The 15307-nt window shown below is 38.3% G+C and overlaps 1 protein-coding gene across 1 annotated transcript; it reads right to left on the reverse strand.

Annotated features, from left to right (window-relative positions):
* Positions 1-4703: 4703 nt before the first annotated feature.
* On the reverse strand, positions 4704-15280 carry CUNH7orf57 (chromosome unknown C7orf57 homolog). The gene is made up of 8 exons (XM_018070091.2): positions 15151-15280; positions 14412-14591; positions 13554-13662; positions 13262-13424; positions 8620-8720; positions 7428-7564; positions 6429-6443; positions 4704-5290 (listed from the first exon to the last, which is right to left on the reverse strand). The coding sequence occupies exons 2-8, from the start codon at positions 14575-14577 to the stop codon at positions 5214-5216; spliced, it is 768 nt and encodes a 255-aa protein (XP_017925580.1). The 5' UTR covers positions 14578-14591; positions 15151-15280; the 3' UTR covers positions 4704-5213.
* Positions 15281-15307: the final 27 nt, after the last annotated feature.

The raw sequence follows: 15307 nt of genomic DNA on the forward strand, positions 1-15307 counted from the left end.
GTTGAGCTCTGCCGCCAGGGCACTGGGGTTCGGAAGGACCTTATCCCAGAGATACAGATATGCACGCAGGTGTGGGCACGTCAGGGATGGTGGAGTCGGGTCGGGCTGTGCGGGCGTCGGTGCCTGTGTCTGCCCGTGTGTCGGTGCCTGTGTCTGCCCGTGTGTCGGTACCTCCCGGCTGTAACCGCGCCGGCCGCTTTCCCGGCAGGGATGGCTTCGGCTGCTTGGAACTGACTATTGAGTTGGAAGGGACCTACAACTGATAGCCGAGTTTTGAGTTGTCACAAGAACTAATAGTTTTTGCAGCGGAATGTGCCCTAGAAGCTGCATATAGCTGAGCCAAGTGATTTAAAAGGACTAACCAAGCAAAGTAAGGAAACAGCGAAGAAGGGAACTGAGGCAGCAAGCCAAACAGCACCAAGTTACTTTATAACAAGGGTATTGTCTTAAAGAAGTTCATAAGGCAGTTGCTTAGAACTTTGGGGCCTGCAGACATAGATGACCACCAGAGACCCTCAATGAAGCCCCTCAGAGACATTATAAGGATACGTATATATGCTAATAAGTCTTAGAAATGTCATGAATATGTAACAGGAATACGGGGAACAAAGAATGAATAAGCAAGTAATGCTGACATATAAGCTGCAGTGGAGCTACCTTTGTGTGCACTTCGGTGAGCTGATTCCCAGGGCACCCAGCGTGCTGTGATCATGCAGCACATCATAATAAAGAATGCCTACCTGCTAAAATTCACAAACTGAATCTCAGAGGTTTCTCTATTTTAGTTAACACAGTGACCATTTAGTCCAGCTGCCTGACCACTTCAGGGTTGATCAAAGGTTAACATAGCAAAAAAAAAATAAATCATAAATCACACTGTAAGTGTAAATTTAATGTTATTCGTACAGTAACTGAAAACCCACAATTCTACAACACAATTTTAAAAATATTTTTTTATACCAGAACCACTCTGTAGTTTGTCACAGTAGGGAATTCTTGGGATACAGAGCAACTAAAACCTGCTTGGTGCAGAATCTTCTGTGCCTGAGGATGGTAAAAACATTGGGCACAAGGCATTGCTGGGATGTATGTATTGCAAAATCACGTACGGCGCATTTAGAGTAAAATTTAATATTCTGTCTCACACCAAAGGACTTCGTATGGGAATACAAAAGAGAGAAATCCCCTGCACACAGATGCATTTCTAGGCATGAACAACATGCAAGAGGAATTGCTCAACAAAGTCAGAAAAACATAACCTCTTCAACTTGTTTGTATTTCCAGTGGGTAAAACAGAAGCAAAGCCTTCTAATCCATCTTCTGTTTTCCTGTTCCTTGAATATATGTCAAGACTTTCAAGCTATGGTAATGGACAAGCACCTTAGAAGAGTGTTTTAATTTTGTGGAAGAAACCTTTCCTTTAAACAGGAATATTACCTACCCTTTCATCTCAGGGTCCACTGAAAAATCTGCTTTAGCTTTAAGGACGTTTTCCATTTAGCTATATATCAAGAGAATAAACAATGTAAATGGCTTTTTTTGTAAATAATCAGGTTACTATAGTTATCTTGTGTGAAACATTCAATAAATTATGCATTTCGATGAGTCTGATAATTGATAGTAACCTTTGCTCTCAGTCACCTCTAGAAAACTTTAAATGTCCTTTTAGTCTCCTGGTTTCTGTAGTGTTTAGGTTTTCATTCTATTTAGATTTAGTGGGAAAGATACCTCCTAAGTACAAATACAATATGTTAATGTTGTTTTAGAAGGGTGAAAAATACACAGCTACGTGCTGGGGTTATAACAACAATATGTAATTGGCCTCAGATTTTTATATTGCATGATGAAAATTCGCATCTTTGGAAAGTAAGGCTGTCTGTCCTTTAATTATCAAACATATTCTCCTTTCTGCCTACCATATACCATTTTTATAGTCGATTTGTCAAATAATTCAGTGCAGCTGTTTTATTCACTGCATTTTGATTCCTCATTCACTCTGGATGTTTTGTATCATTAAAACTATTAATAGGAGGAAAAAATGTGCCAAGACTGAACTCTTATATTTCTATTTCTAGCTTTTTTTTTTCCCAGACTATAGCATAATATGTAATTATATTCTGAAAAATTATCTGCAGAGAACAGCAAAAGCAGAATATTAAGCTATTTGTTTACAAAAATAAATTGGGCTTCATCCTACATCTTTTACAACCAAGTCTGCGTATTCAGCACGGATACAAGTATTTAAGAAACAGATATGCTGAAGACAATGGAATTTGACATGCTTGAGAAGCACGAGTCAATGGAATTTTTGTTTGTATTGCAAAGTTAATGCATACATACCCTTGATCTCTGAAATATGTTTATATTTTACTCTAGTTTAAAAAGACAGTAGCAGTAAGATTTATATATTAGGTATATATCAGGACTCATTAAAATGAAAACAGCCATTAGACTTCATTACAGTGAAATGGTAGTATATAAAAGGAAAATTACTCTGCAGTTGCTAAACTGCCAAGTTACTGTTAAATCTTTATCTGGAATTCTCTTTTAAAAACATTCACATACTCGTTATACTTGGGTACAATTAATAAAATGTAACTGCACTTTTATCTTTGGGCTTGCAAAGCAATCACTATTCCAAAAAAAATTCTCTCTTTTACTACTTAGAGGCATTCAGGGCAGAGATGGAGCACAACACAAAAAACCAAATGTTTCAGCATTTAAAACAACAAGACTAGATTTTGTAATAAGCACCCAGCTTTTGACTTTGGTGTTTCTCTGAAAAACAAACATGGAAAACCAGAACCTTCCACTGCTTCTACATGGAACTGCTGATGACTTTGAAAACTGCCAGCTGCATGACTGCATTGACTCAGAAGTAAATCGAACAACGTGATTACTGCGATAAGGTGAACTCACTTCCATCCTTGTGTTCAGCTGGAGCTTAAGTTGTTACACCACTTTGATTTCATGTCCCTTGGAGAACAGGAAGGTTATGATTCTGCTGCAGCTCTCCATTATTCTAAATGCACAAACACGTATTCCAGGATTGTCCCCCTGTTCTTATGAAGAAAAATCTCAGGCTGTTAATATTCTAACCCATGGTATTCACACTGTGATCCATCCAGACTCAGTTGACCAACAATTCAGGTCAAAATCTCCTTAAGTTGACTATGGAAAGCTGAATATATATTAATGGTACATTAGCAAACTTCTAAGAATCATAGAATCACAAAGGCAAGATCTTAGGAGGGGACACAACCAGGTCAGCTGACCCAAAATGACCATATGATGTCAGCTTGGATATAAAAGCTAAGAAAAGGAGGAGAAAGTGGAGGCATTCTTTATTTACAACACTTGCCTTCTGGAGCAGCTGCTACACGTGCTGGAGCTCTGCTTCCTGGGAAGTGGCTGGACATCACTTGCTGAGGTGAAGCAGAGAATAAAATTAATTTTTTTTCCCCTTTTGCTTGCACACACAAACTTTTGCTGTAGTAAAATGCCTTATGTCATCCTAGAGATCTTATTTTGTCCATCTGAGAAAGGGGAGTGATAGAGAGGCTGGGTGGGAACATGGCATCCAGCCAGGATCAACCCACCACAACTGGTCAGGTTTGAATGCTATGAGCTCTGGGTCTGGCAACCCCTGATACTCTAGCCTAGAAAAGGAGATTTCCCCAAAAGCTCTATTGTCACAGCAGAATTAATGGTTTCAATATATCTGGATGTAATCCACAACACAAATTGTAAGTGAAAATAGACACAAGGGAAGTAATTCCAAACACCCCCCCAGTTACAGCTTGATGTAAGCTTTTCTATCTTCAGAAAAATTTTCTGACTAGCCAATAACCATACATTTAGGCATTTGCATATGTTTTAGCCTTTTATTTTTATAAATACAACTTGGACAGTTGAATTGCAAATGAACAGTAAAGATGGACTTGAGTGCTGGATCTTGCAATATCAACAGCAAAACTTCCACCTATGTTTGCTGAAAATTTTGAGGGTTCAGATTAGCAATAGTTTTACCTATTTCCAATCAACTTTCACATCAAAGTTCTAAAGAAAAGCAATATTAAGCCAAATCCTCTAAACATTCTGTTAGAAGAAATGTATATTTAGTAATACATTTTGGAATCTTCAGCCCTTGGATTCAAGGGTGTCAAATGTACTCTGAAGAGGAAATTCAGAAAATTATCAGTTTATTAAAAATTCCACTTTTCGCAGTACTAGCAAAAAATATGAAAATAAAATTGCATCTTTTCTAATGGACTTTATAATAAATATTTAATTATTAATAAGATTTCAGGGATATATCCTAATCCAAGTAGATAAAAAAGCAAGTGTTAAAATACCAGTGTGTCTTAACTTTTTCAGAATATTCAAATACAACTTCTATACATTGTTATTTCAAAGTACAAACTTTTACTAGTGTGAATAACCATGGAGATCTAGCATATAATATTTTTGTTGCAGTCAAGACTTCAGGATAAATAATTTTTTTATTTAACAGCTGAAAGTGCAGATACCATATTTGCTGAATCCACATCACTGTTAACCAATGATTCAGCTTCTATATAACAAGTCTATAACAAAAAATGCCATCAGGTCTTAACTTAATTATGTGTTTGAACACTATGATCATCTAGTTCTTCTGCAGTAGGCATAGCAATAGAATTGTCATAGAAAGCTGAGTACCTGGACTAAAAAAATGCATTTTGGGGATTAAGAAGCAGTCTTTCCAATGAAGCTTTGACTTTTTTACTGCAAGTATCCATACCAGTTCAATTCTTTCTATTTACATTTCATCCCATACCACACAGTTGCCCTTCACCTTTCTTTGTGGCGTAAATCATAAGTACACTAAAGAAACTTGATGATTTGTAAACATCGATAGCATACCTGTGTCTGTTCAAATCAGCAGCAATATGGTAATCTTACTTGACATCAGCAAAGCAGCCCGAGTTGTGTAGGACAAAAATGCAGTTTTGCTTTGTTTATTATATTAACAAAAAGTCTAGGAATAAGCACTAACAGCTGTTGCTTGTACTTTAAAATTTGCTGTAATCAAGCACAATGAAGTTCATCCATCTTATAAATGAAATGAACTTCTCAATCAGGGATGAGTTCAACCACAAAAGTAATCTAACAGACATGTAAATAGTGCACTACATAGGCCATACAAGGGTTTACTTTCCCTAACAGTCTTCAAGTTACTTATTGCATCCCTGAAATGGTGGCTTTAACTCGTTGCTTGCAGGTGGTGGTTCAGACTGAGATGGCTCTGAATCTGAAATAGAAAAAAATATTAATGTTCACCGAATAACTTCAACCAGAAGAATAAAAAAGTCAACTAAGACTTTTTTTCTCCCTCACACCAAAATGCATGGAAATTACAGTAGTTTTAATTTTGAATTAACAAGATAGACAAGCTACCTGTGAAATTTGCAGTATGATGCAAATCTATAACCTAACACAAAGGGGTTATAGATTTACGTATAGAATGGGTTGTATCTCCTGCCTGACGTGTCTAGGACTTATTCTGTGTAAGTGAAAACAGAGAAGGCTCTGTCTCAAAAGGGAGTTGCAAGGTGCTCATGCTGACAATTGTTTTGGATGAGCAGACAAAAGTACACAAGAGGGAAAAAAATACAAGTCTACCTTCAGCTATCACCTAAAAGTATGAAAAGGACAAGGTCAAAACTGAATCAAGGTACATGTCTGCACAAAACTGTTAAAAGCATTAAAAAATATCTCCTTTTACACTGAAATACAGAATCAACTGGAATAGCTACGATTGCAAAGGAGGGTAATGCAAAGCAGGTGTAATGTTATCTAAAAACTGGAAAAAGGAACTAAAAAATAATATGTATCTATATATCAATCTGTGCAGCACACTGACTTTTCAGCAGCCTTTATGGTGTACCCATAATTTTTTTCTCTGTGCATAAGTGGTATAACCAAATCAATGTCATGATTACTCTGAAATATCTTCAGCTTTCTTTATATCACAAATGTCTCATTAGAGGCACACATTAAAGAAATCAACTATCACCAAATTAATGACTTTGAGATTTTGAAATCCAAAATCCTTTCATTTTACTCACAGTAATGGGAAAGAAAAATGTCAGTGCGCAAGAAAGTTAAAGAGAATCTGAAAAAGAAAATAATATTTCAGGCTGAGGAAGAGCACTTTTAGACTCCACAGTTGAATTGTTGGGTCACTGTGCCTCCCAAAGCAGCATCCTCTGCGTGATCAGAGTTTAGATAGGTAAGTTGACTTTGAAGAGTGGCTTCTCAGGTTATGCACCCTCCTTCAGGTCCAGACCGAGATCTGGCTTCATCCCTTAGTTTTATAGCAGTTTTTATTCTGAACAAAACCACACAACTTCCAGTTCTCTGTTTTCCTGCTTTATTCTGATATTCACCTGGAGGAAGAGGTTCTGCACACAAAAATAAAAAAACAAATAAACAAAAAAAATTACTGTAAATATATTAATAGAAGACACAAAGATGAATTTAGAAAGAGCTAAAATGTCAGAGATATTAAAATACTTGGCCTCTAAGACTTTCACACATTAAAATATCAAGGTCAAGGGAATGAAGGGAATCATGATAATTCCCACTGTATATAAAATGAATCCCTGATACTAATAAAAAAAAAATTCTGGTGCATGCGATGTGTATGTTCAATAGCATTTCAAAAGATTGCTATACAAAAGTGATATAGCCACCATGGTTACCAAGTCAGTGTAAAAAGTATAAGTAAAAGGTCTTTGACAGAAGTAATGGGAATTTTCCTCCCCTTTAACCTTTATATACATAACCTTTATATATGTGTCTTCAAGTGATGTCTTTCATATCTATTATCACTGTGCTTGACAAAGTAAGGTAAGTATTGGATAACTTTTTTCTCTTAAACTGTTGCAATTCCACTCTCTTCAACAATGTGCATGTATTTATTTTGACAAATTTTTATGAACAGTGATCTATTTCTTAAACACGAGTATTAATGATACTTGTGACAGAAGTTTCCAGAAAAATATTAGGGGCAAAAGAATATTCATAACAAATAGGCAACAAATATTTTACAGTCTGCTTAAATTTAGGCAGGATGGCTTTGTCCCTGCATCATTTTACAGAAACACATCACACAGAATCCCCTGTATCAGTACACAGAAACCCCTGGATTGGAACAGAGCAAACTGCAATTGTAGAGATGAAAAAACTCCATGAAAGCACCTGCCTTCGCTGACTACAAACAGGAGCACTCTTTCTTTAGCTGGTCATAGGGTATTGTAAAGTAAGCACAGCAATTCAGTGCGTCTCACCACATCCAGAGAACCGCACAAATTATTCAGGCTGCCCTCTGCTGTTACCTTGAGAGCCCAACTCATTTTAAAAGAAATAGCTTTCAATAATGTTACCTTTGGACTGTTCACTATTTTCTGATGGTTCTTGAATCTTTTTTTCCCATCCAGTACACTGCCGAAACCAGTCAGTCCCATAACCATTGTTAATTAATTTGCTAAAGTTTACTGCTTCAGTTTTTCTCTGAGCAGGCCTGTAAATACAAATATATTAAAGGAAAACATTTATTTTGCACAGAAAAGGCCTTATAACATAATTTATTTCTAATTATAACATTATTTCAAAAATTATAACCATTTATAACCTTATCATTTGTATCTAAATAACAAAACATATAGTCTACATGTAATCATCTAAGAAAAAAACCAAAACCAACCAACCAAACAAAAAACCATACAACTGTGCCTGATTAAGTGCTGTATAACTTTACATGAGAAGGCCTATCTATTTTATTGGAATTTTACATGTATAATACTGGTTGTAGAGACAAAGACATGCAAAAGGGAAATCCCACAAAGAATGTGTAAGTAAAAGGGCTGACAATACTCATTCTGTGCTGCACAAAGGTGGAATTTTGTCACACATTTGCTCTTAAATTCATTTGATGGTTTAATTACTTATTTTGCATCAATAACATAGTTCTAAAACATACTGGGATTACTGATGACCAAGTAATAAACTTCTAAGACAAAGTATGCAGAAACAATTCAGCTGCACACACAGCTGATGATTTGATTACATCACATCACATCACATATGATAGAATAATTTGCTTAAAACAGCTCTTCTATGAGTTCATGACAGTATTTTTGCTGTGTCTGACCTTGCATAGACTGCAGTTTATGTCTTTCCTTAATATGTCAGTCCTACTTGTGTCTGTAACCTGTGCTTACAAAACTAACAAGGTGCATTATTGTTTTCATCTGTTCACTGGTATTGTGAAAAAAACGCAAACAATTTAGAATACCATAAAAGTGTGCTACATAGAGACAGGCAACTGTATGCTTCGTTTTCCTAAAGCAAAGTTACACTGAATAACTTTCCTATATTAGTTAAAGTACTATTATTTTAGTTGCTTTTAAACTATTTTAGCACCACATATGATGGCAAATTTAGTAGCAGCAAGGATCCACAATGTCTGTACACATATCCACTAATCTCTGCAATTTCATGACAAGTAATATTACTTGCATACATAAATAGTTGCAGGCTTAGGTGTTTAATGAATTTCACAAGTGTACTACTTACACAGGTGGAAAGGAAAGCTTATTTGCCCCACTAAATTCCTTGCTTGTAGAAACATTCAGCATTCTGCTTGGATATTTAGGGTTTATAGCTGGGAGCTTCACCTGTGTTAGAGAAATCTTAGCTTAACAAAAGGAGTTATGAAAAAAATAACCACAAAGATTATATGATAGTACAGCATTTAAAAGTGAGGGTGATATTAACAGCCTCTAAATGTCTTCATATTTCAATGTCTTATCTATATTATTTCCATAAGTAATAGTAATGGAGAATAGAGGAACAGCAGAAGATAAAGCAGTCCCTTAGTTAGTTATTCTACAAGATTAGCTGTTTGTTCTCTCCATAATGTGCTCTACACAACCCTTTCCCTCACAGTACATTTCCACACAAAATTAAGCTTCAAATTCAAACTTACCCATTGCAACCTGTCATTTTGGTCCATTTCTCTGTATGCAGTGTATGAAAACAGCCCAGTTTTACTAATGGCAGGGGGACCAGCAACTAACTTCCAGCTTAATTACTACTTTTTTTTTAAATTAATAAAAAGCATAAAACATCCCACATAATAAGAAAACTCTTTTGGTACATTAATTAGAGGTTTGAAATTCAAACAAATGCACATATATTGGGGAAAGCCTATAACAGAAAAGTGTATTTGACTGGAGGCAAACAAAGGGTCAAGCTGTCAAAACTAAAGTCAAGGAAAAAAAGGGGGAAAGGAAAGGCAAAGAGAAAAGTCGTGAAGGCTGCGAGCAAGTCTTGTGCATTGTTTCAAATGTTGTCTTTCTTGGCATTAAAGGAGACAGGCTAGCATAAACTCCAGGTATCAAAATATTCCCTACTGTTCAAGTGAACTAACTAATGACAGAAGTAGCAAGCAAACCAGAACTTGTTTTTGGAGGGCACCTGCTATCCTGTCAGGTGCCGTTTGTTACTTTGCTGGGAAAATTCAGCATTAAAAGCAGACCTTTGTGCCACTACACCCCAATGGTTACAGCTGAGGGAGCATTTTCCCTTTGACAAGCCTCTATGTAGCAGCCATCGATTTTCACAGATAAAACAAACTATGTAGGGTGGGTTTTTTTACATGTTCTTGGTTTAAAGTGTTTTCTTCCTTTACAAAGAGATAGAAACAACATACTTTAAAAATTACTGTGTTTATTATACATACACATTTATTAGTCTCAGATTCAAGAAACATGAAATGTAGTATGTATTCTGCCTGGCTGGTATATGAGGAACAATGGATACGTGCAGCCAGCATGGAAAGGTAAAAGCTCCCAGATGAAATCCTGGCTTCCCTGTGATCAAGGACAAAATTCTAGATTAGATTTCAAATCTCTCCCTGAGGTAAAATCCTGACCTCAGATGAGCGATCCTTTTGCTACAGCACACACACACACCTATGTATGTATGCATATATACACAGACATTTCAGGCAAGTGCCTGAAACAGAGGACTTCACAGATGAAGTAGTAATCTTACCAGTGCTGAAGGGAGATTGCCTGCAGCAATGCAAATGCAAACCCTGATACCACCTCCAACTGATCTCCCACCCATATACAGGCCTCCTTCCTTCTTAAGGTCACAGCATTTTCAACCCAACCCAGCTGGGACAGATGATGCACAGGCAAAAGGACCACAGAATCACAGAATGGTTTGGGTTGGAAGGGACCTTAAAAATCATCTAATTCCAAACACCCTCGGCCATAGGCAGGGAGACTTTTCACTAGACCAGGTTGCTCAGAGCTCCATCCAGCTTGGCCTTGAACACTTCCAAGGACTGGGCATACACAACTTCTTTGGGCAACCTATTCCAGTGCCTCACCACCCTCATAATAAAGAATTTCTTCCCAAAATCTAATCTAAACCTATTTTCTTTCAGTTTGAAGCCATTGCCCCTTGTCCTGTCACTGCATGCTCTTGTAAAAGTCCCTCTCCGTCTTTCTTTCATCCTTCAGGTACTAGAAGGATGCAATTAGGTCACCCTGAACCCTTCTCTTTTCCAGGCTGAACAATCGCAATTCTTTCAGCCTGTCCTCATAGGAAAGGTGCTCCATTCCTCTAATTATGTTGATGGGCTCCTCTGGACTCACTCCAAGAGGTCGATGTCCTTCCTGTCCTTCCAGAGCTGGATGCAGTGCTCCAGGTGGGATCTCACCAGAGCAGAGTAGAGGGGCAGAATCACCTCCCTTGACTTGCTGGCTGTGCTGCTTTTGATGCAGCCCAGGATACAATTGACTTTCTGGGCTGTGAGCACACATTGCTGGGTCATGTCTGGCCTCTCATACAGCAGCACTCCCAAGTCCTTCTCAGCAGGGTGGCTCTCAATCTGTTCATCCCCCAGCCTGTGTTGATACCAGGGTTGCCCCAACTCAGGTGCAGGACCTTGCACTTGGTCTTATTAAACTCCATGAGATTCCCATGGGCTGCTTCTTTCTGGGCCAGAAGTCCATCACTTTGCCATGAGCACAAAGGCTAAACCCTTCATGCACTAGCACATCTTTGCTGCTTTGCAAAATTCCCAGCAGAATGAAAATTACCACTGTGATTAAGGTGTTAAGGAGGAACTACAAGATCCATCCCGAGGCAGGGAGAAACCATGTAATAGTCCCCCTGATCTCCAGTCCTCCACACAGCAATAACCATGAGGAACACTGGAGATATTAATACTTCATAACAAAGCATCATAAAGGCTTAAACCTCCAGAGCAGGGACTCACTTGGGAACAGTGTTTCCATTGTCTTCTTTTTCCAGCTGAAGAGGTACCTTTACAGGTTAAAATGGTTTTGCACTTGTCCCTAAGGGCATCCTTTGGGATTTAACTCCATGATTGCATCATGTATCTCTCTTTTGAATAAATACTTAGTCAGACTGGACTGAGAAATATTTTCAATACATTCAATCTCAATACTTGAGTTAGTTTGCTGCTGCACTATCATCATGTAGTCAAATAAATAAATTGAATATTCCTTAAAAATTTGCCTGTGGTGTTTTGGAATACATCTCTTACAAGATGTATAGTGAAAAAACTAAAATTGAGACTGTTTGGGAGGGCTTGTTTCATTGCCTCACTTGGAAGACTCTTTGGGAAGGTACTCTAAGAGCACAGGATAGAAACCTCCCAAAAGAGGATATACAAGAAATAGATGTGAAAGAAGCACCATGTGATGTTTCAAGATACACGATACACTTTTCAGGGTACAACAAAGATTCTGTGAAGGACAGCCATATCAGAGACGGTGGTGTGAAGGCAGAGCTAAACCTAGCAACACAGAATCTGATTCTCAGGCACCTAACCTTAAACAGAAACATTTGGTAGATTTAGAACTTTAGACAAAACTCAACTTCAGCTTTTGGAAGAATAGTGTAAATTATATATCAAGGCCTCAGCAGATTTGGAATCTGAGCTGAATATGCAACATATACCCACTTTGTATTTAGTGACAAATAAAACACACGGGAACTTTCAATCGCGTGAGTGAATAAAACTGGATCTCAGTCAAGCTCCATCCAAACTGAAATGGACCTCAGTCTCACAAGTCACCACATGGATTTTAATTACTCTTACTGTTACCAAAGTTAAGTTTGACCCTTAAAACACTTAAGATAATTGGTTCTTAAGTAAGGGAGTGAGGGACAGCACTTCCTGTCTGTCCTAATTCAATCCTTTAAGAGGCTCTGCAGCAGGCCAAGTTTTTATTTTCAGTGCCTTAAATCTATGACTGAAAAAAAGCTTCACCAACAAGAATCAGGCAAATTACAGTTTAAACATACATTGCTTGTTTGCCTATTGACACAGATTAGGTAAACATTCCTGAACCTATTCAGTAATGAGGTGGTCCCATTTACACAAGTCATCATTCTGAACTTGCACTAATTACTCATCTCAGCAAAGGCTCAGGACTTTTTTTCCTAAAATGTGCAAAATCTGCCCTTCTGTTCAAGAAGAGAGGTACTGGTGTCCAAGTACATCAAATGCCTTTCCATGAATACCCCAAAGACCTATGGAAATGTGGCAACCAAGATTATGGAGGATATTTAAAAAACATAAGGTTTCAGCATCTAAAATGGACAGGGGCAGGGAGGATGAAAGGGGGAAGATGGCAGAGAGGTTTCCAGGACAAAATACAAATATCAGCACAGTAATGTTTGTTCTGGACATAGCTATGCCTGCTCTGTCTTGGATACATCTTTCATTCAAAGACAGCTAGTGCAGTATCTTTGGGCACTCTCTTGCATTTTAAACTAAACCAAACTCCTTTTTCAGAACAATCTTCTGTTCTTATCTCCTTCTTTCTTCTTTACTCAAGATTACTTAACAAGAAGTCTCTTTACCAAGAATGAATTGCAGGGGCAATAAAGCATAAGAAGATAGAAACTAACTACTGGCTTTCATTCATACTGAAGTATATGCACCATATAATGTGATTGGACACTGTGTTTCTGGTTCTTATGCTACATCTGCAGCATTTAAGAGAAACATGGCTTTCTTCTCATTCTCTAACTGCAATACAAAAATTGCTTCTGGAATACAGAAACTTGTGTGGATTACAGCTTCCCTTCTAGAAGAAGCAACAGGCCCAGGTAGAGCTATGTTCACAAGCTCTACAAAGCATCGTCATAGAGTGCCTCTCGATCCTACCTTCTTTTTCTCTGCATTTTCTTTGTCCTCAGCATCCTGCTGCCAAACACTTTTTGTATCAAAATCAAAAGGCCCTCTTCTTGCCTCATAAGTGTTACCACGATGGTCATCAGCCTTAAACTCTCTCTGAATCATATATTCTGGTAGAGAGGAAACAGAGCTCCTGCAGGCAAAGATTTAACACCTGTTTGCGCCAGGGATACAAATCTTGCACTTTAGTACAGAAGTATTCTGAAATGTTAATAAGTGAAGACAGAACCCAAAATGTTATGTGGGGCTTCAGCAGGCTTACCATGGCTCATCCATCGCTGGGGGACTGGTGTGGTGTAAGTACCAGTCGGGTGCAGCATATGCTGCTGAAGGGGACTTCATTATCACAGGAGTGTAGTGCTTCAGTAGGTCTGGAGAGAAAAAGACAAAAGTCGCTACTTTTCTGACTTCTTCTCTGGTTGCAAAAGCATTACCTTTGTTTTCAGGTTGCTGTTTTGTCAAGAAGAAATGCTTGCTTTCTTCAGTAAGGAGCATTTGTGTCCCTTGATAATACAGACAGAACCTTGCAGCACTGTGTTCCAACTGTACCTTGTTTGTCTTGCTCTAAATGCTTTGACATGTTTCTGCTGCTCAGTTAATTCATATTTCTGGATTTGTTTCTCTGAATGTGCATCTGCTCAAGTTCCTCAAGCTTCCTTCTTCAATAAAAAGGAAATAATAAACCCACACATCACCCTGGTACAAGAACAGAACACGTACAGCACTGTAACAAAATGAAGTAATTACAAAAAAAACGCTTTATAAACCTATACTAAGTTTTCTGATGATGGTTTTTTGTGTAATTATTTTCACTAGGCCACTATTTAAATAGCCCAAGCATAAATTGCAGAGACCTCACTCAAATGCAGCCAGACCATCATCATCCATTTAGACCAAACACAGGTCAAGACCGCATGTTTTGCTAAAGAGTACCCATACACAACAGACAGCAAGGATGCCTTGACAAGGTGACCTCTACACTTTCATTCGCTCATTTTTTCCACAGGTTAATTTCAAAAGTCCAGAGGATCCTTCTGTAGCATCTACAAGAACTTTATACGACACTCAAGCAAAGCCAAAGAAAATTAAGGAAGACCAAAGAAGCAAGACAGATGCTCACCAGACTGGCCTCCTTGCTTTGCCAGCCTCACATAAGCTGAATCAGTATCTTTGATCCACTTCTTGAGGCACCCAGAAGGTGGCAATTCATGGGGAGCTTTTGAAAGGTCACTGAGGCTCTGGGATATTGGGGGAAGTGGGCTCTTCTCTGGTTGTTTTGGTGGCATGGGGTATTACCGTCCTGCGATAATGGAAACGAAAAATATTTATAGTAAAAGTTAACTACTAGCATCCCTTTTTCAGGCAACTGACAAATTGAGCCCACCTGGAACATGAATGAGGTGCTACATTTCAGCTTGGAGACAAAAGACCAGGCTTGCTTATTCCAGGGGATATAGCATTTTCGTTTCAGTTTTGAAACAGCATTTAAGTTTTCCTGTAAAATGTTCTAATTCACTTCAATCAGAAAACTATTTCCAAGGGCACCAAAAGCAGCAAGAGGCACTGGAGACAGCAAGAAACACTAAAGCCTTTGGTTTCCTTTCCTTTTCATGCAGTAACAAAAACAGCACCTGTCCATTTGCAGGTCTTTATGTGTAAAACAACCAAACCCGATCCCCAAATAAAAATCATTTTAAAAACCAACACTCAACACCCTTCGTCTCCATACATTACTTTCTCAACTTCTAGTGAGCAAAAGAAAATATAAATAAATCCTTCATAATGGTAAAATGGACAGAAAGCAAACAAGAAAAAGCCAGTCGAAGGCACTGTGCCATGGAAGGTTAACAGGCACTTACCGAAGCTATTCCAGGTGCAGCTGATGCCGTTCCGTCGGTGTAAGGCGACCACTTCCAGGCTGCAGCCCGCTGAGCAGCCCCTGGGCACACACACGCGTTGCCTATGCCCAAACTCAGCCCCAAGGAACAACAACAACCCAAAGCGCTGCCTCTCGCC

The sequence above is a fragment of the Manacus vitellinus genome, unplaced genomic scaffold (assembly GCF_001715985.3).
Source record: "Manacus vitellinus isolate BGI_N305 unplaced genomic scaffold, ASM171598v3 scaffold_17_pilon, whole genome shotgun sequence".
Classification (NCBI taxonomy): Eukaryota; Metazoa; Chordata; class Aves; order Passeriformes; family Pipridae; genus Manacus; species Manacus vitellinus.

Coding starts and splice junctions, on each gene's coding strand:
- CUNH7orf57 (XM_018070091.2), bottom strand. CDS start 14,577: ATGCCACCAAAACAACCAGAGAAGAGCCCACTTCCCCCAATATCCCAG. Junction 13,425..13,553: donor CCAGCGATGGATGAGCCATG/GTAAGCCTGCTG, acceptor CTTTGCCTGCAG/GAGCTCTGTTTCCTCTCTAC. Junction 7,565..8,619: donor AAGCTTTCCTTTCCACCTGT/GTAAGTAGTACA, acceptor TTGTATTTACAG/GCCTGCTCAGAGAAAAACTG.